Below are 26,572 nucleotides of genomic sequence, written 5' to 3'. Positions count from 1 at the left end.
GTTATCATTTACTGGTGGCTGGGCAATATACTACATGGCTGGGCAATATACTACGTGGCTGGGCAATATACTACGTGGACATGCATATTCTAGAATACCCGATGCGTTAGAATCGGGCCACCATCTAGTAAGCAATAAATGCATAATAGATGCTGGTCCCACCAATGAGACTTGTACCTTTCTCAACAACGGGGCCTTGACTCGTGCTGCAGCTAGAGGCGATAGAGTTGGAATTGCCATTCATTTGTACAGGAATTCTGATGGCAGTGTGCAACGGGCCCGTTCTCACTCAAGACAGATGCCTATTTCATCGACAGGGCCCACATCTACTAGACAGCCATGAATATACAAGAAGGGAATACCCCTTTAAGTATCCTGTTAGGGCACGTTCATGCATTCAGTATTTTGTTCCACTCTTGGTTTTGGCTTACAAATACTGAGGTAAAATTCTGACCAAATACTGAAAGAAATTGCGGATATAGTGTCCAGGGGTCCGCTAGTTACATACCGGAGGACAAAATAATATTAAAGATATTCTAGTTTAGAATCATGTTAAAATTGAATCTAATAACTGGCTGCAAAGAAATTTGCCTGTAGGCAATTATAAATGCGTAAACTGTTTTTTTGTTCCTTCCATCTTTCTACCAAATATCTACAGGTGGGAGGTATTTCACATAAGGTCCAAGATTTGATAACATGCCCCACAAATTGCATATACGTTGTTTTTTGCCCGTGCGGTTTTCATGATATCAGAAAGACTATTCGGCCCTTATTTGTACATTTCCGTGAGCACTTTAATTCCATCACCTCGGGTAAAGGGGTCCCTAGAGTAATTGAACATATAAGGAAAGAACATGCGGGCAATCCTGAAGTTTTGCAGTTTGCAGGGATTGAAACCGTTAAAATGTCTGCGCAAGGAGGTGACCTCAATAAATTATTATTAAGAAAGGAGGCTAGAAGGATTATTCGGACTTGTGCTCAAGGTCCATCAGGTTTCAATGACAAACTCGACATGGCTGTTTTTTTTTTTTTTTCCCCCCCCATATATATATATATATATATATATATATATATATATATATATATATATATTTGTTTTTAACAGTATTTTTGTATTGCATTTATTTGCTTTTCACTAGTTCATAATTAATGAGATGCTTTCACCTGATGTTTAGTGGGTGGGACAAGGGCAATGGCTGCTTATAAATATTCTGTGAGCTCTGTCCTACATATGACCTGTTGAAGCGCAATGTAAGCCCAAAGCGATCGTTGTCTGTATTTGCTCCATCGTTTTATCCGCCTGCTGTTGGTATTATGATGCCACAATAACGGATTTTGTTGCACGGGACGGTATGTGCCAATCCGCTTTCTTTTCAATGGATATACAGATTCTTTTTCTTTGGAAGTGGCACCTGTAATCCCTGGTGTATGTGCAGCTTCATTAACCCGAGGTCATACAGCTGTGCTTTTAGTCCTGCTTTTTTCCCATGGTATGCGATTATCAAGAGGAAGATGAGACACCAGACCAAACAATGCAGAGGTGCTGAAGTCTGCTATCAAAGCAACCTGGGCTTCCATAACACCTCAGCAGCACCACAGGCTGATCGCCTCCATGCCACACTGCATTAATGCAGTAATTGATGCCAAAGGAGCTCAGAACAAGTATTGAGTGTACTTACTGAATATACATTTCAGTAGGCCAACATTTTGGATTTTAAAATCATTTTTCAAGCTGGTGTTATAAAGTATTCTAATTTACTGAGATGACTTTTGGGGCTTTCATTGGCTGTAAGCCATAATCATCAAAATTAACAGAAATAAACACTTGAAATGGGTCATCTGTTTGTAATTACTCTATATAATATATGAGTTTCACTTTTTTGTATTGAAGAACTGAAATAAATTAACTTTTTGATTTATATTCTAATTTTGTGAGAAGAACCTGTATGTCTAGCACAGAGTCTGATGAAGTGTATGTCTTCTGTAGAGAGCACTTCCAAGAAAATAAAGATTAGTTAGGCTTTGTGACAAACTGTGAGTGACTGGCACCAGCAAAGATAACAGAGTGGAGATAACTAGTCATGGTCATTGAAGGTCATGTAAGCCTGAAAGGCAAAATGCTGCTCTGGTTTATCTACCATGATGATGAAAGCTTTTCTGCTCTTGTTGAGTCTGACAGTTGAGAATAGTTTTCTAATCCTGTAACCTTCTCTGATCAGGGTGTTTGTCATAATAACAAAGTAATTAGGTGTTTGTATTGATAAGTTTACTTTCTTGGGAGCCCCATAGATACCATATATACTAGAGTATAAGCCGACCCGAGTATAAGCCGACCCCCCTAATTTTGCAACAAAAAACTGGGAAAACTTAATGACTCGAGTATAAGCCTAGGGTGGGAAATGCAGCAGCTACCGGTAAATGTCAAAAATAAAAAGATACCAATAAATGTAAAATTAATTGAGACATCAGTAAGTTAAGTGTTTTTGAATATCCATATTTAATCAGGAGCCCCATATAATGCTCCATAAAGTTCATGATGGGCCCCATAAGATGCTCCATATTAAAATATGCTGCACAAATGTTGATTATGGCCCCATAAGATGCTCCATACAGACATTTGCCCCATATAATGCTCCACAAATGCTGGTTATGGCCACATAAGATGGTCCATAGAGATATATGCCCCATATAATGCTGCACATGGCCCCATACAGATATTTGCCCCATATAATGCTGCACATGGCCCCATAAGATGCTCCATACAGATATTTGCCCCATATGCTGTTGCCGCAATTAAAAAAATGACATACTCACCTCTCTGGCCCCCGACACTTGCTATATTCACTGGTCCGCGTTCCACCGACGGCCGCCGCTGTGTCTTCCGCGTCCTCTGCACTAACTGTTCAGGCAGAGGGCGGCGCGCACACTAATCGCATCATCGCGCCCTCTGACCTGAACGTCACTGCACAGGACAGGGAAGACGCAGCGGCGGCCGTCGGTGGAACATGTGAATATCGCACACTACGTTATACTCACCAGCTTCCGGCGCAGTCCCTGGACGTCCCTGGTTCTCCGGCCACGGCAGCTTCTTCCTGTAGTGAGCGGTCACCGGTACCGCTCATTACAGTAATGAGAGGTACCATGTAACCGCTCACTACAGGAAGAATCTGTCAGCACCCGGAGAACCAGGGACCGCGCTGGGAGCAGGTGAGTATTATTACACAGCTGCTGCTCCCCCTCCCCTGCCGACCCCTTGGAATGACTCGAGTATACAGTAAGCCGAGAGGGGCAATTTCAACCTAAAAAATGGGCTGAAATTCTTGGCTTATACTCGAGTATATACAGTAATAGGGTAGATCTCAGTGGAACAATGGTGGTTTGGCTTGTTCGTCAGCCAGCTGTTCTCTTTCCTCCATATACAAGAAGGCTTGTTCTGCTGAGCGCTCCTGTGTTCTCTAATAGAAGCACTGCCATGGTTCTGTGGCAGCGGCTTATCTCGCCCAGGACAAAAGGGTCTGCAGTCTGAAATCAGACTTGCTAGATCCTTATGGTGGCTCAGTGGTTAGCACTGCAGCCTTGCAGCACTGGGATTCTGGGTTCAAGGCAACATCTCCAAGGATTTTTTGGCTATGTGCACACGCTGCGGATTACTTTCCAGACTGATTTTGGTAGATTTCCTGTGGATTCCGGCTGTTTTTGTGCTGATTCCACCTGCGGTTTTAAACCTGTGGATTCCTATTATGGAGCAGGTGTAAACTGCTGCGGAATCCGCACAAAAAATTGACATGCTGCGGAATAAACAACGCTACGTTTCCGCGCTGTATTTTCTGCAGCATGTGCACTGCGGATTTTGTTTTCCATAGGTTTACATGGTACTGTATAACGCATGGAAAACTGCTGCGAATCTGCAGCGGCCAATCCGCTGCGGATCCTGCAGCAAAATCTGCAGCGTGTGCACATACTGTACCCTTAATGTTCTCTCTGTATTTGTGTGGATTTCCCAATGGTTCTTCGGTTTCTTCCCACACTCCAAAGACATAGTGATAGGGAATTTAGATTGTGAGCCCCAATTTGGACAGTGTCGGTAATGCCTGTAGAGCGCTGTGGAATTAATGGCACTGTATGTGTGAGAAGATGGCTTCTGGTCATGTGCAGGGCGCCTCTGAAGCCAGGAAGCCTACACCCGCCACAGAGGCGCATTGACACTGCCAAAATAAGTGCGCAAGAATTGCATGAGCTTGTGATGAGGCTGGCTCCTGCAAATTATGTTATCACACCCACAGGGGTGTGAGAACATAGAAAGAGGGCTGACTAGTCTGGGGAAACTAATGTCCCATCGAATAGTCAAAGGTCTAATTAGTATAGGAAAAGGGGACAGTATACAGTAAGTGCTTTTTTAAAGCCTATTTGGATCATCATGGTGGAAAAGACCTGAAGAAAAGAGCTGATAATATATGGTCAGTGTTGTTGGAGGAACTCAAAGACATAACTTTCCCCATCTTCTACGTAGTTTCGGATTAAATAACCAAGGAGTATTTTGTCATTTCCACTTACCAAGTCATAAAATCTGTCCTTTTTCAGCCTCCAGTTTCACTGCTGCTTCTGTATATAAATGTCCTGGAGCCCCGGGACAGAGTCTGTTCCCAGCAGTAGGAAACGTGATGGCATCAGCCAGTAATGTATGTTCTCAGAAGCCGTGTTTACATGGAACTTGGCACATTACACATTTTCCAACCAAGAGACACTATCAAACTGTGGTCTTCTCAAAATACTAGTCACATGTAGAGAGGCCGTTATTCATCTGTGGAGCAGGTGAACATCTCTGAGCATCAGTATGTGGCCCACATAGTGCCCTTTGTATTGAGATTGACTGTCCAACTGCTATGATCACCCTTTTAGTCCATAAAGGAAATGATAAATTTACTGTGAATGCCTGATAGAGACAGAACCACATTCAGTACCAATCAGTGATCAATAGCAGACCTGTGGGGGTACGTATGATGACACCCCTACCGATCTGCTGGTTGCAGAGACGGCTGGGCGTAAACAGAAAATGGAGCGTGAACAGCACAACTCCATACACTGTGTTGTGGCTGATCTAGAGAACTGCAGCTCAGCTTCTATTCACATCAATAAAAGCAGAACTGCAGTACCCTTGAATGACCTCTACAAAGTGTATGGATCTATGTTATTCCGGCTCCTCACACTGTTTTGCAGAGGCCAGATGTGAACAGAACGGAGCCATGACAGCACAGCTCTATACTTAGTTGTGGCCGATCTTGGGTGCTGCAGCTCAGCTCTTACTCATTTGAATAGGGACTGAACTGCAGTTCCTGAGGGCAGCCACTTCACAGTGTGTGGAGCTGTTCTGTTCCTGCTTCTCGCACTGTTTTGCAGAGGCCGGATGTGAACAATGGAGCCATGACAGCACAGCTCTATACTTAGTTGTGGCCGATCTTGGGTGCTGCAGCTCAGCTCTTACTCATTTGAATAGGGACTGAACTGCAGTTCCTGAGGGCAGCCACTTCACAGTGTGTGGAGCTGTTCTCTTCCTGCTCCTCTCACTGTTCACAGCAATGGCTGGATGGAAATTGCTTATTGATGAGGATGTTGGCTGGCTGCCCTCCTTCCTGCACAGATCTGCGTTTGATGACCTATCCTTATAGGATAAGTCAATCGGTATCTATAGTATGTAACTGTCATCCCCTTTAACCATGCCTCCAATTTATAAACACTAGTGTCGAAAGTCTCTAGAGACTAGAAACCAAATCACTCACATTTATGTATTTTTTTCCTGTGTTTTCCTGTTTGTCCAGCTGCTAGCAGTACATTTATTTTCCCACCCTCGTGCTAAATGTTTGCAGCTCTTACTATAATCCTAAAGCTTTTTTTTTTTTTTTTGCAGCTTATTTTTCTCTTAATGTGATTATGTAACCCTGAGATTAATCAGCTTTTCATTTTACCCTCATCACGTTCTAATCTTCCAGACTGAATTAAGCCAAACATTCCTATATATTTACTTAGAAGGGAACACATCATTACACCTCATACATTGCCTTGACTATGTGGCAAGGAAGGTCGGGATTACCGGCAAGAAAATAGGAATTTACTGTCCATTATTGTTAGGGATGTCAATAAAAGTTTATAAAAGTTTTACAAGCTCAATCTGCTTTGTTCATTGTCAGTAGAACTTAGAAACTGGGCGACTGTAGACTAAAGGCTTGGAGATTATACCTAAAACATTATTTTCCTAAAAATGAATAACGTCCTGAAAAATAATTGTATTTGGTTTCATAAAAGATTGAGGTGGAACAAACAACTCCTTATTTTCCCCTCTCTGGTGTTATGATGGCCAAAAAGGCCCTATGAACGTTCCCAGTTGTCAAAGCTGATCTTATTAGGTGTGTTAGTGGAGGGGACGCTGTGATGACCCGTGTAGTTATCATAAAGTTACGTCTAGAAAGAATGGAATAAATCCTTAGCGGATTTCTCAGCAAATTCCATGCAGCAGCCAAAATATTTTACGTGTGGAAAGTGGGCGCACATTTGCCATGGATTTCACCTTATGTATTGCAAAGGGTGTATATCCATAGTAAGGCTTGACCCACACCACGTCAACTGTATTTATTTGCCATTTCACCTGACCCATCTCCATATCCGGATGGAAAAGCCGCAGCATTTCCTCCAAGTGTGAACATGTCCTACAGTTGTAGTTTTTATGTCCGTTTTTTTCTTAGGCTACTTTCACACTAGCGTTTTTTTCAATACGTCACAATGCGTCATTTAGGGGAAAAAAACGCATCCTGCAAAGTTGTCTGCAGGATGCGTTTTTGCCCCATAGACTAACATTAGCGACGCATTGACACACGTCGCAACCGTCGTGCGACAGTTGCGCCGTGTTGTGGCGGTCCGCCGGGAGCAAAAAACGTTACATGTAACGTTTTTTGCTACCGATGGTCCGCTTTTTCCGACCGCGCATGCGCGGCCGGAACTCCGCCCCCATCTCCCCACACCTCACAATGGGGCAGCGGATGCGCTGGAAAAATGCATCTGCTGCCCCCGTTGTGCGACGCTTTTGCTGCTTTGCGGTGCACGACGCAAGTGTGAAAGTAGCCTTACCCTAAGCCAGAAGTGGATTAAAATGGAATGGGAAATGTAAAGGAATGATTTGTACGTTTCCTTCCTGTTGGATCCAGTTCTCGCTTTGGCTCAAGAAGCTGAAACAAAAACTGCATGTGTGACTCCTGCATAAAAGCAAAGGCAAAACAAGACTCTTGGACTGGAACCATGGAAAGATCATTTGAGTGGGTAGGTTTGTAATTTGAGTGGTTATTTAGGTTTGTAAAAGGAAACCTTTTGATGTTAGATAGTTAGGACGCAATGGAATGGCTCCTTGGATTGTCACAGGTACAGAGTGAGGCCCGCAGTGAAAATCCATCATTCTGTTATCACTCGTTTGGACTCCACATATTGCTATTTTGAAACGTGTCATCCACTAAGTATTTGGCAAGGCTGATCCTATAAATACAAGCTGATGGACCCTCTCTTAAGTGTGTATCCCATTTGTTCAAGCCTGAATACTTCACAACCTTGCCTGCTATATTGAAAGGTCACATTTTATTAGGTTTTCAGTATAAACATAACAGCCAGGAGAAGAACTTAGACTAAAGGGATGGAAAGGATTAGAGGATACATGTTGGAGACGGGTTATGATTAGTGTAAACATCGATTTGTATTCGGTCCAAATGTCCAAAATCTCTCGGCAAACAAGTTGTATGCTGATAACCGAAAATAAAGGCATTCCGTCTGGGAGCAAAAGACCGCATTTATCTGTCAGACTTCCCATGCCAACTCCATACATATGGCATTTCTGGCGCCATCTGCTCTAATTGCAGACTGTTTATGCCCAAGTAGTGGGATGAGTGCACAGAGAAACCTGTACTGCAGGTGAGAGGGATTGGCAAACATACTCCAGTCTTCCTACTTTTGCCTTTAAAAAAAGTCCAGGCCATAAAAGCCACATACCAAAGTATTGGCAACCTACATTTTTTGTGAAAACCTTGTTTTTTCCCAGACTTCTCAGTTAGGCCCCTTTCACACATCAGTTTTTTGCCGTCAGTCACAATCCGTTGGCTCGACGGATCCATCGCAGATTGTGAAAAACTGATGCGACGGATTTGGTTTTTTGTCGGATCCGACTAGTGGATCTGGCTAATTGGATCCAAAATAAATCAGAGCATGCTCAGTTAAAAAAAACAAAATCCGTCGCCTGATTCCGTCATTTGATGGATCTGGCGCCTTTAGGCTTCCATTCGAACAAATGACAGATCCATCGCTGTCCGATTTTTTTTTTTTTTTTTACGTACACAAAAAAAGTTACTTTGTTGTCTCCGGCCGCCGGACAATCAATTTTCGACGGATCCGGCGAACAACGGATTTACTTTTTTCCAAATTCGACGGATTGCGACTGATGGCAAAAAACTGATGTGTGAAAGGGGCCTTAGAGTGCAGTCAGACTGCCGTATTACTTGTGTGAGGATCGCACCACAATCCTCGGACTGGCCAGCGGCACTCCTGACCTGAGCGTTACAGCAAGTAGTTCTATGCAGCTGACACACACGCTCAGATCAAGAGATGCGCTGGCCAGTCCGAGGATTGCGATGCAATCTTTGTGCAAATATTACGGGCGTCCGACTACACCTTTAGAGATACGCTTCCTTCAGTTTTTCCCCTGCTGTGATGGGTATAGAAGATGTTCTAGATTTTCCGACTAGTCCAGTATCCCAAAAACTGTGTCATAGGTTCCATTTTGAAATCCTATTTATCAGTCCAATAGTTTTTTATATAGATATTCCCTACTATTAAAGAGCCACCGATACCTGTTGTTGATTGAAATATATATTTTATTACTTCACCAGATGTGATTGTTAAAATTTGATATCATTTGCAACAACTGTGTCAGAGAATTTGTTTCCTACAATATTGTCTCTAGGACCGGTGTTGGTATGACATTTGGCAACAGCTTATCTTCCCTGAAAACAAAAAGAGGGGGTGTTGACTTTCCAGATGCCCAATATTTCTCTTCCCTGACTACACATGTCGTAACAATTGGTTGGTTGGCCGATCACACCAAAATTAGTGGGTTTCCAAGTTTTATGTAATGAGTATTGGGTGCAGCACATGGACCTCAGGGGAATCCTATATATTATTATTATTATTATTATAGCGCCATTTATTCCATGGCGCTTTACATGTGAGGAGGGGTATACATAATAAAAACCAGTACAATAATCTTAAACAATACAAGTCATAACTGGTACAGGAGGGGAGAGGACCCTGCCCGCGAGGGCTCACAATCTACAAGATATATCCGCTTTAACATCTTCCTTTTGGCTTTTACACAATGTCTGTATAAATACACATACCATAACAGTAAAGCTTGCTTGTTGGCTGGATGCCATGAATGTACTTTACTCCTATAGACATGTGTACGTGTGGGGAGTGAAGATGGGGTTCTTGCTTTTGTCTCCAGGAATAGTTCTGTTCTGAAGTTATTGGGTGAAATTTCCAGCTGTAGTAGGGAGATGTTCTGTTCTTTCTAGACTTTAATGGAGACAGTCGGTTTCCAATGTGCTGCAGCTGAACTCCATGAAAATATACGGTAGCTAGACATGGACATCTATTGGGAGAATCCCTCTCAATATTGTCCTCGAAAACTATGTTAAGGGGGTGTTGTATGACATATTAGCGTGCCATCCGAAATGCTTGACCCTTTGAAATAATATTTGTATGATTCTGTGTTTTCTTTGACTATGGCGAGAAAGATTATTTAAAATGTATGAGCGGTTGAATGGGTCACGAGAAGGGTACGTTCAAGCATATTGAATTGAGCAAATCCAGAGAAGCTACATGGAAAATCATCATGGAAAATGTCACCAAATCTTTGAATTTTGTTGAAAGTTTTCTGATCAGCTAATTTTTTTAAAAAAAAGCTCCGTATACTCCCATGCCCCTGGTGATCCAGTGGTTACAGAAGCCTGGTCCTTTGCCAGTCAGTGAATCTTGGCCTCCAGCGATGACATCTAATCACAGGTGTCACTGCAGGAGTCATGTTTGATGAGATGTCATCGCTGGAGGCTGGTGTACATAGGAGCCTGGGAGCCATAAGTCAGAAAAGAATATATACAAATGTTTTAAATTTTGTTTTTCTGGACCCCTGGGAATTCGTATCGCAGGTAATTTTCTAAACCAAAGTTCTTCCTTGACATGACTGCATTCTGCTGCAGATGTCTGCCATATGTTTTTTTTCACTTGATTGAAAGTGATATTTGACTAGGAATTATTTAGTACTGTGCATTTTATGATGTGATTCTTCAAAGCTTCTGTCTGACGTGACGTTTTTATTTCATCTGATGCAGGCTGGAGCGACCCTTACACGGCCATCGTTTTCTTCTGTGCCCCTGAGCCAAGATGTCTCCAAGTGGGAGTCCTTGTTAAAGAGCAAAGAAGGGTTAATACGACAGAAAGAGATTGTAATTGACAGGTAATGGTCTTTAACTTTCCTTAGGAGATTCATGATCTGAAGGGCCAAGCAGACTTGGGCAGATACAGATTTGCCCCATAGCAGAAACGACTCTTGGAGGCAAGCCCTGGAAAATGGTGAGAGCAAATCATGAACACTTGGCATCAAGTGATACGAAAAGCCCAGAAGAGAGATTGTTTCTTGGTGCCTGTATTGAAACTATTATAATGACAAGTTTCAGACACTAAATTCTGTGGAAATCATTAAGACAGATAACTTGCATATATCCATAGGTAAACATTGGGTATGAGCCTTGATTTGGGCAGTATCATCAGATTTTTTTTTTCCTACTTTCTCCTATCACTGACTCTATTTTTAAACAAAATGACAAATTGCTATTTTCGCACTTCTATCTAATCTTCCCAGTGTTATGCCATCAACTTCCTTGCCACCTAGAGCCTTATGGCTATCACAGTCCACATCTGTCAGCCAAGACAAAACCTATAGAAACTGTTGTGGGTCAGATTAGCCCCATTATAGGGGATTAATCCTTGCTCTCCACTACCAGCTGTGATTTTCAGGCTGTACCCTCACGTTCACCATTTGGATAGACATGTCATATATTTAAGCATTTTCGTAACCACAATGTAGTTTTACTCTTAACAGTGAGACAGGTTTTGTTGCCCAAAATACATGGCAACTTTTATTTGCTTAAAACTGGGAAAACTGGGATCTTTTTTAGATTTAATTCTCATTTGTAGAAAGAAATGTTCAGTTCATTGTCCACGAGACCATTACAACATGGGACTCATTAGCCCTAGATGCCATCAGTCTCATAGTAGCATCCGCTAAACATAGAAGCAAGTAAGGGGAGTCCGGAAAATGCTTTCAATCATGGCGTATTTAGAAAAAGTAATAAGCGTATAAGTATTTGGGTCATGAAGCCGCTCAGTGTTTATTTGGAGAATGATTGCACGCTGGTATGAATTATGCCAAATATCTGGACATGTGAGCTAAACCCTTGTAAATAACTCCCGTCTCCCGAGAGATTGGCCGGCGCACTGAATCCCCAGGCCAGGCTGTACTGTTACAGCTTTTTAAGGCGAGGGAACAATGAGGGCTTTTTCCTACGAGCTCCTTGTTTGCAGGAAGCAGCTGCTGCTTGGTCCTTTCCTCCTCTGTGCAACCTACTGTATACTGGACCTGAGCTGCAGAACACAAAGCCTGTCTGCCTGGAGCCGGTGGGTGATGAGCGCTGATTCCTATCTGGCCATGTGTCTTCGTTCTGTATTGTGCTGTGCCAGAAGACCTATGGATTGCATCCTCAGGTGCCATACTGATCTGCACGTACTCATTCACATTGATCACTATCCCATTGGCATGTGCAAGATATCGCCACTGTAATGCACAATACCCAGCTATAGCACATAGTGTGACACAATTGGGATACATATTGGAATCACAGCACGGTAGTCCAACTCATTTAGTTTTTTACAAAGAAAGCTAACCTCAAACTTTTTTAACGTTAAATAAAAAGAAATCCAGTCCCCCACCCCTTTCTCTTCTGAGGCTCATGTAATTATAACCTGGTTCACTGTTGGTGTCTGTAGACCAGGCCTCTGGTGATGACATGGGTGACATGCTGCAGAGGCAACATATGACAAGATGCCATTTCAGAAGGCCAGGATACAGAGATTTGTGGGGGCTCATGCTAGCGTTACCACAAGAGCACCAAGTCAGTGATTGATTCACAGCCACACAGCTCAGTACTGGTTTATAATCTCCTGCATTCTGTCTTATTTGCTAGCGAGAAAGAAAAGCAGGAATCCATCACTCTGTCTGCTGTGTATGGGAGACATCATAGCAGATAGTTTCTTCCCACCAGTTTAGAGTAAAGTAAAAATAAGATCGCCTACAGAGGAGAAACTGGTCAAAAATGCAGGATACGAGTTATACTGTATAATGGTGCACGCGCAGTGCTATAGTATATTATCAGCGCATGCGTGTTATTCATAATAGGACCTTTAGTGATCGTAAGAATAGGGCAAGTGACGTTTTACCCATGCACATTTGACCCCTGACGGATAGTCTACAGCTACATTACAAAAGGTGAGGTTTGCCGTCTTTAGCATCCTGGCCACAGAATCTCCATTATGGGCATCAATGGTTGACAAGTAGGTAGAGAAGACTTCGGCACTCACGTGATGAAGAAGAAATAAATTCTTGATATATAATTTATATTTTGACTTTAACTGACCCACGAAAAACAGAAAATACCGATGTTTTGGGCTGTATTAAGCCTTTTTCAAGGTACATCAAAGGGTATACATAAAATAAATCTAAAAAAAAAAACATAAGTTTATTCATACCACCATGCAAAATTAATGACAAAATATATGAAACGACAAACAACATTAGTACATAGAACAATGCAAAGGAGCATGTGGAGATTCAATATGTGGGCATACTTACCATTCAAATAATAGTACGGTACTGTCTGTTTAAGGGTATGTAAGAAGTCATCTAGGAAACCAACACCCTCATCAAGACCACAAAGAGCTCATTCTAAAAGGAAAGCCTTTGTCAGTACATCTCATCCTTTCATATCCCAATTCAACCAGTGTATTAGAAAACGCTGGGTACTTCTTAATAAATCCTACCCTACTATCCCTGAATTCTCAGCCCCATCATTATTGAACAAAAGACCAGACAACTTAAAAAAAAAATCACCTGGTTTGAGCAGATATGGGCCCCAACAACGATGAGATTGATCCAGGGCACCCTGTTTCCCCAATGGAAAGGTACATTGTTATGTCTAGGTTACATTCAATGTTTGCTGTTTCATATATTTTGGATGTACTTAATTTGCCATAAATTTTGTATATTATAATTGAATTTGATGTACCTTGAACAAGGCTTAATAAAGCCGAAACGTCTGTCTTTTCTGTTTTTCATGTGTCGGTCAAAATAAAAATTATAAGATTTTATTTCTTCTTAATCACTATTCTCTACCTACTTATGATAGCATCATTCTTTAGAGCACCAACTTCTATTTGGCTGTGAGGGAGCTAATCTTTCTTTGATGCCACATTTTCCCAGAGCCTCCTGAGGAACCATATGACTGGGGGAAACGCGTAGAGGCATTGTGTAGCAAGGGATCCAGATGAGTAGACATTGAGTGTTGGATGCTTGCTGCTCTTTGTTTCACTAATGTTGATATCTTGAGCAAGGCCTGCCTTTAGCCCACTTTTTATTACATACTTTAAGCTATATATTGTATTGGTTATATGTTTAGTCCCTGGTGTTATCCTAAGATATTTATAGTGTGTATTAGGATAAGACAGAGTAAGCCATCGCTGAGCGGGGGCACCTATAACATACGATGTAGGATGCCAACTTCTATGGCTAGATAGGGCCATCTTTTTCAGGGCTGTTCAAGGAAAGGCATAGGTTTATCATTTTATGACATAGTGAACATCCAACCTTTTCTGTGGTTATTTAGGTGTATGTATAGATCTCGACCATCATATTTTTGTTTGTCTTTTGTGGGAGAGATTTGAATATTTTAGGATAAAGGTTAAACATTTAAAAATGCAGCATACAAATTATATTGTGTAATGGCCAGAAACTGAGTTATTCCTCATGTACACGCTCAGCGCAGAATATTCTGAAAAGTTACCTATAACAACAAGTAAACTTGCATGCAGATTTCTTGTTTCATTTTCTCCTATTCTCAATGGTGACTCTGCAAGCAAGTTTGCATCAAAAATGGTACTGTTTTACCGAATGTTCTGCAACTTTCTCTGTTAATTTCTGCATCAGATCCATTACATTTGAACCCTTTCCATAGGCTACACTTCATACTGGAGTTTTTATTTTATGACACTACTATTAGTAGCTAAAGGAATGAAATGTTATAAGCCTGTATTATTATTGTTGCTACGTATAATGTACTGGAAAGTTGCCATGTCTGTCAATAAGGATTTAGAAGAGTAATGGTTTCTAACCATGTGACGATAGAGTGCACATATTGCCTAGGATAGCCTCTCCTGGATATGGCGATGGCACAAGGAGAAGGTTGCATGAGATCAGCTGTAGATAGGACGCTCATGTGCACGTAATGGGACTACAAAATGCAAAAACGAATGGTGCCCCATGTGCTGAGCCGCTCTCCTCTGTACACACTGCATCAGATGGAGAACGCCATCGCAAATCTGGAAGAAAAAGCCTCCGTGTATCAACATTGAAATTGTAAGCAATGCTGGGGTAAAGTAGGGCCCTAAGCACTACAATGACATTCCAAAGATGGACAGAACAAGATGGCGCTATAATATGCATGAGGCCTTATACCCCAGGTATATTCCTGGCAACCTAGGAAATCTGCATTCTGTGGTGGCACCAGGTAAGCATGCAGTCTAGTTACCTAAACTAAGAAAACCATACAAGAGGAAGCGAAAATGTCAGCGCTGATCATGTGGGAACTATGTAGTGTGTGCTCATGTTTTCTTTATCAGACACCAGTGTCATTCCCGGTGGTTAAGATACGGATTAGCAGATCACAGCAGCTGTGCGGTAGAATAAATGCGGAGCTATTTTTGTATGTGCCCACATTACTAAAGAAATACATGTGTTACAAAGCATTCCATTGTTGGCGGCCTCAGGTCAGTGGGATTAGGGCATCTGGCGGCATGCATCACATAGGTCTGCCTTTACTGTTCACTGCTTGATAATTAGGGCTCTGCATAGCGATGGTAAAAAGTATCCCGATATATATAGATATACATGTACCTTAATGTGTCTGGACATCACTGGATTACAGTAATCATTTTAACTTGTTGTTCTTGTTCAGAATTTGAACCATTATGTTTATTCCTAGTATTACTATAAAGTTAATAAAGCCATACGTCTACAATGAACCGTAGGTTAGACATAATGCATTAGTGATGGTGTTGTATGTCCATTACCAGTGTCCTACCACTAGGTGGCAGCATCTACTTGTGTAGAACGGGATGGCTTGGCCTGGTTTGGAAATCCAGCTGTAAGTGATGGATGTGTGTAGTTTTAGTCTTTCCAAAGGTGGAGGTTGAAATAATTTTTTCAAAATAGAAAATCAATGGTAAAACGGTGCCTGGGTGTTAAGCATTGCTTTGTAAAATGCCATTTTAGGTCCGAGAATTGTGTACCCTGAGTATGGTCAAATTATGTGTGTGTGTATGTATATATGTCTAAATAAATTACAAAAAAAAATATGTATATACATATATATATTTTATCTCTCTCGTATCTATTGTGTGTGTGTGTGTGTGTATGTATGTATGTATATGTATGTATATATATGTATATGTGTGTGTGCATGCATATGTCTGTCTGTGTGTATGAGTTTGTATGAACACACGCACTAATATGCAAAAGGCTTTGGGCAGATGTGGAGAAATGCAGCAAAGTAAGAATGTTTTCACAGTGCTTGAACAAGGAAGCTATCCGTATCTGGTGTGGCCAGCTTTTGAAGGCATCTTGGAGAACTAACCATGAATCTTCTGTGGATGCATGCTTGTACAAGACTTCTGTCTCCATGTAATCCAAGAGAGACTTGATGCTTAGCTCAGGGCTTTGTGGGGGCCTTATCATCACTTCCAGAAAATTTGCTGATATATATAACAATCTTGTCTTGTTGATGTACTCAGTCTTGCCATGTTGTATGACCTGAAAATGTCTTCCACAACCTCACCTTTGCGTAATGTGGCAGTTCCTCACCCAGGTTTAAGCCTCCAATACAGCTGGTTTTCATTTAATGAATGCGTTTCAACCTACATATAAAAGTGGTTACTCATGCACCTGACTAAAATCTGACTGTGCAAGTGTCCCTAGAATTGATGCTGTTGTGTAGGTTAAGGGTGGGTACACAAAATATTCCTTTAATTTAGATTTCTTTAGTTCATTCACTTTGCATTTTGTTAATTGATAAAAATAAAGTATTAACACTTCCATGTTTGAAAGCATTCTCTCACTGTGCAGCATTCTTCCATACCTGCCTACAACTTTTGCACAATTCAGAATATGTATTGCAGACTCTCACCCTGTAGAGATCAGTTTTTGATAAATTAGTATATTTAAAAAGTACTAATATAATGTCCTCTGTTTTTGTAGGCAAAGACAACAGATCTGCCACTTACAGCAAGCCATCAGGGGCGGTGAGTTGCGCACCCATCCAGCATCCACAAGTCCTGTTATGAATGGAGAAGACAGCTACGCTCATGGAATCAAGGTAGGCTCTTCTAATATTAAAATCTGGAAATGCAAATGTTCAGTGTGAATGAGGTTATACCAAATTGCCCCCACCACCTGAATGTCACATTCACAAGAATTGGTGGTCCTCACAATGTGACGCTGGGTTAGCAGTCTCTGCATCCCTGTGACTATGTGGAAACCATATGGTGATTTTTCTTCCCGAAACACAAGATGTAGGATCGGCAGACCCAACAATCCACATGGCAGTGTTGCTAATTTGTGGTTCAGAGCAATGAAATCACCAGTGACCACCGAGTTCTTCTTACGTGCTAACGTCAAGCACCGGGATTGGAGAAGCAGCACTAATGTGGGGAACAAACTCCTCATATTTCATATAAATATGCAAGAAATTAATTGCTTGCTGTATTACTGAGATTTTTAGCTGTTGGAGGTAAATCTAGAGACGCCATACAAATCACACAGCATTTTGCATTTTATTACCTTAGGCAACTCTTTTAACCGCCACCCGACGTATGACTGGTACATCATACAGCGGGTGACCGTCTTTGATGCAAGCTCAGGAACTTGAGGGCTTTATTTTTGGCAGAGAATGGTCGTAGTACACAGCCAGGATCTACCTTGAAATGCATCGGGTGGAGTCTCTAACAAAAGCATTTAAAGAGCGTGGACTGAGAAATGCACAATCACGAGGTGCCAATGGGTTTCCATAACAACAAGAGGGTCTCCTGTACGCCTTCATGCCAGTCATACTTCTGTGAAAACCAGCCTGTGGCTAGGCTCCATAGGAAACCATAGCTTTACTATATACTGCGATCCAACGGTATAGCAGTATTTAGTGTAAGTGATTTGGCAGTCATAGGTTTAAGTCCCCCATGGGGACTAACAATTAGAGTAAAAAGAAATGTTTTAAAAATACAAAAATAAAAGTTTGAATCGCCCCTCTTTCCGCTATTAACATTAAAGAAATTATAAAGGCAAAAAGAAAATAAACATTTGGTATTGCAGCTTCTGTAAAAAGTCCGATCTGTCAAAATATAAAATGAGTTGATCTGAACGGTAAAGGCTGTAACAAGAAAAAAAAAGCGAAATGCCAGAGTTGCGCTGTATTTTTTGCTTCGTTGCAACTCCATTAAGTGAATTTTCTACTCCAAAATTATATCTATAAAGGTGCTCACTAGTGATGAGTGAATATACTAGTTACTCGAGATTTCCTGAGCATGCTCGGGGGTCCTCCGAGTATTTTTTAGTGATATAGAGATTTAGTTTTCCTCACTGCAGCTGAATGATTTACATCTGTTAGCCAGCATAAGTACATGTGGGGGTTGCCTGGTTGCTAGGGAATCCCCACATGTAATCAAGCTGGCTAACAGATGTAAATCATTCAGCTGCGGTGAGGAAAACTAAATCTCTATATCACTAAAAAGTACTCGGAGGACACCCGAGCATGCTCGAGAAATCTCAAGTAACGAGTATATTCGCTCATCACTAGTGCTCATCACTCAGATAAACAAGCCCTCACTTAGCTCCACTGACCAAAACATGAAAACGCAATATCACTGCACTTAGAATATTTTACGCCATTTTCCATCACATTACATGCGAAAATGAATTGTGTGAGTTAAAACTACAACTCATACCATGAAAAACAAGACCTAACTACTAGATGAACAGAAAAGTAAAAGGTATGACTTTTGGAAGAATGGGGAGATAAAAACAAAACCTCCAAAAACGGAAAATAGCCATGTCGAGAAGGTGTCAATAAACTTTTACATGATTGATTGTTATGGGCAAAAAAAGACAGTTTTTGTTTGGATAATTTTGATAAATTGGTAAGTTGTACACTGTTATTCTATTTTGTGACTTTTCCAACTGTTAAGGTACCGTCACACTCAGCAACTTTGCAAAGAGAACGACAACAATCCGTGACGTTGCAGCGTCCTGGATAGCGATATCGTTGTGTTTGACACGCCGCATCGATCTGGATCCCGCTGTGCCATCGCTGGTCGGAGCTAGAAGGCCAGAACTTTATTTCGTCGCCAGGTCGGCGTGTATCGTCATGTTTGACATCAAAAGCAATGACGCCAGCAACGAGCATAGGGCCCCTAGATGTGTGTCGGATCGGTACACTCCGGCTGTTTGACATGGAGCTAACAACCAGCGAGAACGAGTCGCCGTTACGTCACTGGATCGCTCCTGCATCGTTCTGGAGTTGCTGTGTTTGACGTCTCTACAGCGACCTAAACAGTGACGCTCCAGCGATCTAGTTTAGGTCGGCTCGTTGTCTATATCGCTGCAGCGTCGCTGAATGTGACGGTACCTTTAGTCTCATTGGAAATCTAAATCTGGAGATGCAGCCATTTGCTTACGGTAGTTGTCATTCATTCTTTCTCAAGGGTTCCCCATGTGAGAGCTGTAAACCTCTACAGACCTTCACTTCAGACAGATTGAATCCCCTCCTTCGAGATAGAGGTGAATTCGAAGGGAAACTTTCTCCTGGTGAAATGGGAGTAACACCACTCAATGAGGCCCTGAAACCGAGCACTCTCAGACCCAGCGATGACCTGAAGAAGATGGAAGAGAAGGTACAATACTCTGGTAGTAACTGAGGCAGAAACCATTAATTTGAAAACAAATGAATGGCCGACAGGAGGTGGCACGCAGTTACGGATGGAGATAATGAGTTCACATAGGACAGGATTATCACATTCTCCTGCGTAGTTATGGCATTAGTCTTTCCCTTTAAATTAAAGCAATTAACAGAAAATGATGTATTGTTTAATTCATGTTTTTGTGTTAATTGTATTGTCTTTTTTTCATTGTTTGCATGTTTTTTATTGCCTAGCACAATCTGTTAAGAAGTTAAAAAAAAAAAAAAAAACTTCCAATTTTCACACTGGAACTCTTTTTATTTTTTTTTCCAAATTCCTGTTGTTTTAGGAAACAACACGTGTACATAGCCACAATAGGGAAAAAGTCAAAGTGAAGGAAGGCGGAGCAGGGTCAGGTGTGACATATCTTATTGTGATTGATGGATCCTGTGTAATCAGCTGTGCTTAGAGGTGTGACCTTTGATTGTAATCCTGCCTCTGATAATAAGGAGCATTGCTGTAAATTTTTTTGTAAATGACAGGAAGTATCTGCCTTTAAAACCTCCAATGGCCAGTGTGAAAATTTGAAGGCTACAAATTTTAAAAATTGTGATTCTGCAAAAGAAAAAAAATGAATATACCGTATATACTCTGGTATAAGCAGACCCGAGTATAAGCTGGGGTACCTAATTTTACCAAAAAAAATGGGAAAACTTATTGACTAGAGTATAAGCCTAGGGTGGGAAATGCAGCAGCTACTGGTGAATGCTCCATACAAAATACCCCCGATAAAGTTCAAGATGGGTCTCATAAGCTGCTCCATACAAAATACGCCCCATATAATGCTCCATAAAGTTCATGATGGGCCCCATAAGATGCTCCATACAAAATACGCCCCATATAATGCTCCATAAAGTTCATGATGGGCCCCATAAGATGCTCCATACAAAATATGCCCCATATAATGCTGCATAAAGTTCATGACTGGCCCCATAAAATGCTCCATAAAGTTGAAGATGGGCCCCATAAGATGCTCCTTGCAATGTACGCCCTATATACTGCTCATAAAGTTCATAATGGGCCCCATAAAATGCTCCGTAAAGTTCATGATTGGTCCCATAATATGCTCCATACAAAATACGCCCCATATAATGCTCCATAAAGTTCATGATGGGCCCCATAAGATGCTCCATACAGAATATGCCCCATATAATGCTCCATAAAGTTCATGATTGGCCCCATAAAATGCTCCATGCAATATACACCACATATACTGCTCATAAAGTTCAAGATGGGCCCCATAAGATGCTTCATGCAATATATGCCCCATATACTGCTCCATAAAGTTCATGATGGGCCCCATAAGGTGCCCATATAATGCACAGTTTATGCTGCAAAAAAAAAAAAGTGCACTTCATGCTGCACTGACTGTTAAGGCAGAGGGCGCACACTAATCACGTCATTGCGCCCTCTGACCTGAACGTCACAGTAAGAGGACGCGGAAGACATGGCAGCAGTGGAAGCGGGAGAGGTGAATATCGCTAGAGCCTGGGGCCTGAGCAAGCAGTGGCACAGGCACCTGCCCCCGTAGTGTGGCGGTGCCCCCGCCTGCTCAGGACCTCGGTGCTAATGCTGACTGCCGGCCCTGTCAGCAGTCATCAGAACACTGACACAGGCTGCAGGGGCGTGCAGATGACCAGGAGAGTCCGGGGACCACCCGCATGGCAACGCAGAACAGGTAAGTGGGCCGTGACTTGTGTACAAGCAGAGGGGGGTCTTTTCCTGCAAAAAAAATGCTGAAAAACTCAGCTTATACATGAGTATATACAGTACATATAAAAATCTGATTTAAGCAATAAGTAATTTTCTGATGAAGGCTTCCCTTTAAATTCCTGAACCCAGATATCACTCCGTTCTGAGGTAGCAAATGAACTGATCTTGCATGTTCATGAAGACTTTTGCTCTTGATTTTCACCGTGTCTTGTAAAAATAAAATCAATAAACCTGTTACTGTGGGAGAAAAGCTCCGCAGGTATCTGACTGTTATCATACGATGAAATTGCCAGCTCTGAATTGAGATTCTGATGAAAAGAACTCTTGCAGTAGGCTTCTGAGTGTGCTGATGAATGCCACTGATTATCTATGGAGCGAGATTACCTTCGTAGCCAATCAGGGATTACGCCATGGCTGCAATCGCGGCTTTCATGCCATTGTAGGATGGTGGTGAGAAGACGAGCTGTAGCGTTTTCCATTATAGTTGGGGCCAGGGTTACGTCTCCTTATGCTTTCTATTTTCTCCTTATCGTTCTGTGCATAATGATTAGACATTAGTGCTTGATGAGCATTATGATATACTGTGAGTATCTAGGAAACAACAAAAAAAATCTGCCATAAGGGAATCCACCCTAATGTCTATCCCTAGCTCTTATATATGAGCCGGAAGGAGCAAAACCAGGAGCCTACTCTGAAACTTGCTATCCCGCTTCCTTTTTAACCAGGGGTGCGCAATGTAGCTTCTCTTTATAATGGCACATTTGCCATAATCTTTATGGTAATACGTACGCTTTAAAGGGATTGATTATGTCACCAGGAGCAATGTCTTTAAAATCGGCTTGCTTTGACTCCTCTTTGGGCCATATGGGTAGTACGGTTACATCCTTTAGCTCAGTTTTCTTGGGGAATCATAGAAAGACCCAATTTAATGTTAGCCTGCTCTGATTTTTATTTTCCAGTGTCTATGCAATACTTAAAGGGTATTCCCATCTCCAAGATCATATCCAAATATGTAGTAGGTGTAATAATAATATTAGCAAATGCCTCCAATTAGAAAAGTAGTATAGTTCTTCTGATTTGCTGTCGCTTACCCCATGTGCAGGGCATTGCAGTAGCTTAGGTATCCCTGCACATGGGGTAAGCAACATAGTGAATCAGAAGAACTATACACCATTTCTAATTGGAGGTATTTGCTAATATTATTGCACCTACTACATATTGAGATAGGATCTTGGAGAAATGGGAATATCCCTTTTAATGATAAAGAAATTGTACTACTATTAGTTTAATATAACATAATTTCTTTGCTCAATCACATGACTCAGCATCTTTTTTCATTTTTGGCTTGAATCTAACTAGATTTAATAGAAATATGGATATTCATTTAATTGTCTCTCTTCATCTTACATTTAGATAAAAACTCGAGACAAATACATTAACAGCCTAAGGAAGAAATGTCAAAAGGAAAATGAGCTTAACCGGGAGAAGCAGAGGCGGATTGAGACTCTGGAGAAGTACGTGGCTGACCTGCCTACGCTTGATGATGTGCAGAGGCAAAGCGAAAGGGTACGTAGCTATTCATTCCAATCTCCTGCGTGGTATGTGCCACCATCGCACCATGGCTTGCTTCATGAAGAACGCCTGCTCTGTCAGAGGGGCACAATCCATTTTTCAAATTCAACTGACTAAAGTTCAGTAGTGTAGTTTGTGCTAAGCTTTTGTCAATGAGCAGAAATGCTCAGCTTGTGAAATCCTAGGAACGTTGCGTTTTGGGCACCTGTCTAGAAACATGTCTACTTTTCAGCAGGCGATTTGTAAAGGGCGACTATTGTGGATACTGTGAGCACCCACTTAATGTTCCTCAAGGCACTTAGAGGCCAAATAGTGGTGCTTGTGTAGTCCCTGTATATGTGCTCATGGAACGAAGGAGAACTTTGGTGGGTCTATACATCAGGATCATGGACCATGAATTGTGGATGTGTGGAGCCGGCCGTAGGGTTTCTAATAGACCCTACCTGAATTGCTAAACAGAAGTAACATTAGAGGACTGTGCTGTAATCATCAGTTTCTGACTTAATACTTTTGATTTTCTTAGCTGGATCCAATGGTGCAGTGGACACATGCAGACATCAGTGAAGCCCATCTATGGCCACCAATGAGCACAGTAGTTTTCAATAACGCAGAGTTGTTACCTGCAAACTCATCCATCTATTTGTCACTGCAGGTGGTCGGATCTGCTCTACTGCATGTGAATTACATCTTTAGGGCATCTGTTAGAATGTAGAGGAAGCTGCATCAGCCCCCTGCACCGCCCCAATGATTAGAAGCAGCGGCTAAAAGGAGGATCTAAGTTCATTTTCTCCCTATGGCCGCTGCTCCTGTACACATGATTGTACATCTGGTTACCTGTGGATTTACCCCAGATCTGCTGTTAAATGGCATTTCTGGACAAGAAGTGTTTCCTTTAAAGGATTCTGTACATGTGACTGATTCAGTTGTAGAGGACCTCTCATTGGATTTTGTTTAACGTAAAGTGAGTACCTCCTCTAATTGGTGCTGTCCTACTGGTTCTCGAACATTTCTTCTTTTTTTTCTGTGACCCTTTTTTAAAAAGCTATTCCCCCTCCTTCCCTGGTGATAACTGCGCTTAATTTCCCTTCATCCAACTGGGCGCATACCACAGAACTTCTGTGTGGGAGTTTGTTCTTTCACCTCTTGATGCTGGCCAGCAAAACATGGAAGTGGCTACAGAGAAGTTCTGTGGTATACATCCAATCGACTGGACAGAAAATATGCGCCTTTATTACTGTGGGGGGCATAACCTTGGAACAGAGGGGCACAGAAAGAAAATAAAAACTGTTACGGAATCAATGGATCAGTGCCAAATGGAGGATATGCTCAGTTTAAATTAATTAAATTTTTTTTAAAAAAAAGGCGATTGATGCAGTGGCTAAAAGTGATTTCCGACATTGGCAGTTTGAGTGCATTGCCTCTGTATAACTGGAATGACATAATGAACCTGACTTAATGAATTGTCTAATGTGCCTAAAGCTACAGGTATTAGAAGAAGAAAACAAACAGTTGAAAGACACCATTAATTGTCTAGAACAACTCGCCAATGAGTCCAGAACACAGATTAGAGAGAAAGAAGCACAGACAGAGTGTCAGAAGCAGAGGGAAAAAGAACTGGTTTTCACAGTTCAAAGGTGAGACCCATCATTATTATATATATATATTTTTATTATATGTGAGTGAATGCATGTTTCCTTTTCTGGGGTAATCATTCTTCCTCCACCAACAACTTTCCCATACTGTGGTGTGGACAATGCCTTAGGCTAGTTTCACACTAGCGTTCGGCAGGGCTGCAGATGAAAACCTTCTTCCTCCGTTAAGCCCCGCCCACTGCCTCACCTCTTCCTTCAGCTCCGCCTACTTCTGCATGTGTCCTGCATACCCGATCTTTAACATTGGGTATGCAGGCCATGCGGATGCCTCCGCATGCGTCGTTTTGACCCTGCGCTGACCGCATGTTGTGTTCGACGCAGTTCAGCGCAGCATCAAAACGACGCATGTGGAGGCATCCGCATATATACGCATGGCCTGCGTACCTTATGTTAAAGTTAGGGTACGCAGGATGCATGCAGACGTAGGCGGAGCTGAAGGAAGAGGTGCGGCAGTGGGCGGGGCTTAATGGAGGAAGAAGGCTGCCATCCGCAGCTCTGCTGAACTCAAGACTGAAACCAGCCTTAATGTAAATGTGTAATAGTCAGACACTACAATGACTATCTCACATGTCTGCCTGCAAAATGTTGATGAATTTGATGCTTTTTGTTAGCCAACAAGCTCATCTTATTAATATAACATGGCTTTTATACATAAATTGAGTTAATAAAAATATGATATGCCCAGCACTAGTTACATTATTATATATGCAAAGTTCTCAGAAGTCTCATGTTGTATACCGCTAAGACCAGAGCTTGGTATGACCGCAGCAGCCAAGGTAAGCCGAGAACCGGCAAGGAGGATAGTTTTACCGTACTGGAACGGCAAGGATTAAATACAGGAGCATACATTTTATGCTTATTTTATGTGTATGTGGCTGTGGGCAGCTTTTAAATAACTTAAGGCCTTTTTTACATGGACCTTATTAGATTCATCCTGCCTGAATCCCAGGAAGCCTGACTTAGACGCTGGCGGCGTGCAGCGATTAACAGGGTTTATTCAGTTGACGTAGAGCTTACACCATTAGTATGTATATCGGGATATGTTGAAGATCTGTCTATTGATGAGTACTGCAAAATGGCTGCGGCACGTATGGTTATATATGGCAAGAAAATTGATAGCCCAAAAATGGATAACTGATCAGGAGCCAATGATATCAAAATTTATTGATAAAGTTAACTGGCTAGTAAATTTGGAAAAGGACATATACCTAAAAACAGATGCTATCTCTAAATTTGACAAGATATGGGGGTCTATGGATTGATGGCTCTGGTTCGACATCTAGGGAATTAAGGCGATTTCGCCTCAGCTTGCTTTGAGCTATGTTTATATGATGCCTCAAATTAAATTAAACTTAATAAAAATTTTAATGGTGTTTTCACAAGCTAGATGTAATTGGTCTGACTACTGTTACTATGTTCAAATATTTCTTCATCCAATTATACTGGTTTTGCAGAGCCAAGATGTATAAATAACGCATGAATAATGTTTCTTACGGTTGGGGAGTGGAGAGCTGTGTTTCTCCAGTGTTTGTTTGGTTGTTGTTGTTTTTCTCTTTGTGTTAACCTTTATAAAATTCAATAAAAAAATTTTTGATAAAAAAAAACACTGGCGGTGTGATTGCAGGCAGGTATGTCTTACTTTGAAACGCTACGGATAGTCTGATGCAGTCTTCAAATGTCTTTTCCCGCCCTACTTCAGTTGATTAACAAGTCACTCTGTGCACGTGGCAAACACATGACAACAAAATGTAGCAGATCGGGGAGAAGCCGGACGGGGACCACATCAGACTAGTCAGGTGTCTACTTATAGTACTCTGCAAGCTTTTCACACTGAAACGCCACAGTAAAACATACTTGGCTGCCATTGCTCTGCCAGGCTCTGATCCTTGCTGCCTGTGGCTCGAGCAGCATGAATCTCTAATGACAGGTTCCCTTTTAGTTGCATAACATGGAAATAGGGCTTGAGGGAATATTTAAATTATTGAAGCTCTGCATAAGATGAGACTGAAATATATTTTAACCCCCTTTCTTTCATTCGCTTGCTTCTCTTAACCCCTTAATACCTCTGTCAATCTCTGACAGCAGCATTTAAATGGGATTACCAGGATTTAAAAAAAAGATAAAGGCATGTAGTTGCTAACGGAGGCAACTGCCTGTCTGTTGTACCCGGTGTCAGTCATTGACCGCTTCTGTCAGAGATTCCGGAGCAGTCAATG

General features: G+C 41.7%; 1 protein-coding gene across 1 annotated transcript in view; it reads left to right on the top strand.

Moving 5' to 3' along the window:
• Nucleotides 1-26,572, top strand: part of CEP85L (centrosomal protein 85 like) — a 141,976-nt gene that overhangs the window by 96,675 nt on the left and 18,729 nt on the right. The window contains exons 4-8 of the mRNA XM_069726208.1: nucleotides 10,419-10,543; nucleotides 16,670-16,787; nucleotides 19,165-19,353; nucleotides 22,546-22,698; nucleotides 24,184-24,338. Coding sequence (XP_069582309.1) covers nucleotides 10,419-10,543; nucleotides 16,670-16,787; nucleotides 19,165-19,353; nucleotides 22,546-22,698; nucleotides 24,184-24,338 — 740 coding nt within the window. The remainder of the gene's footprint in view (nucleotides 1-10,418; nucleotides 10,544-16,669; nucleotides 16,788-19,164; nucleotides 19,354-22,545; nucleotides 22,699-24,183; nucleotides 24,339-26,572) is intronic.

The sequence above is a fragment of the Ranitomeya imitator genome, chromosome 5 (genome assembly GCF_032444005.1).
Source record: "Ranitomeya imitator isolate aRanImi1 chromosome 5, aRanImi1.pri, whole genome shotgun sequence".
Taxonomy (NCBI): domain Eukaryota; kingdom Metazoa; phylum Chordata; class Amphibia; order Anura; family Dendrobatidae; genus Ranitomeya; species Ranitomeya imitator.
Note: the sequence above shows the minus strand (reverse complement) of the source record. Positions and strands in the feature narration are given on the sequence as shown.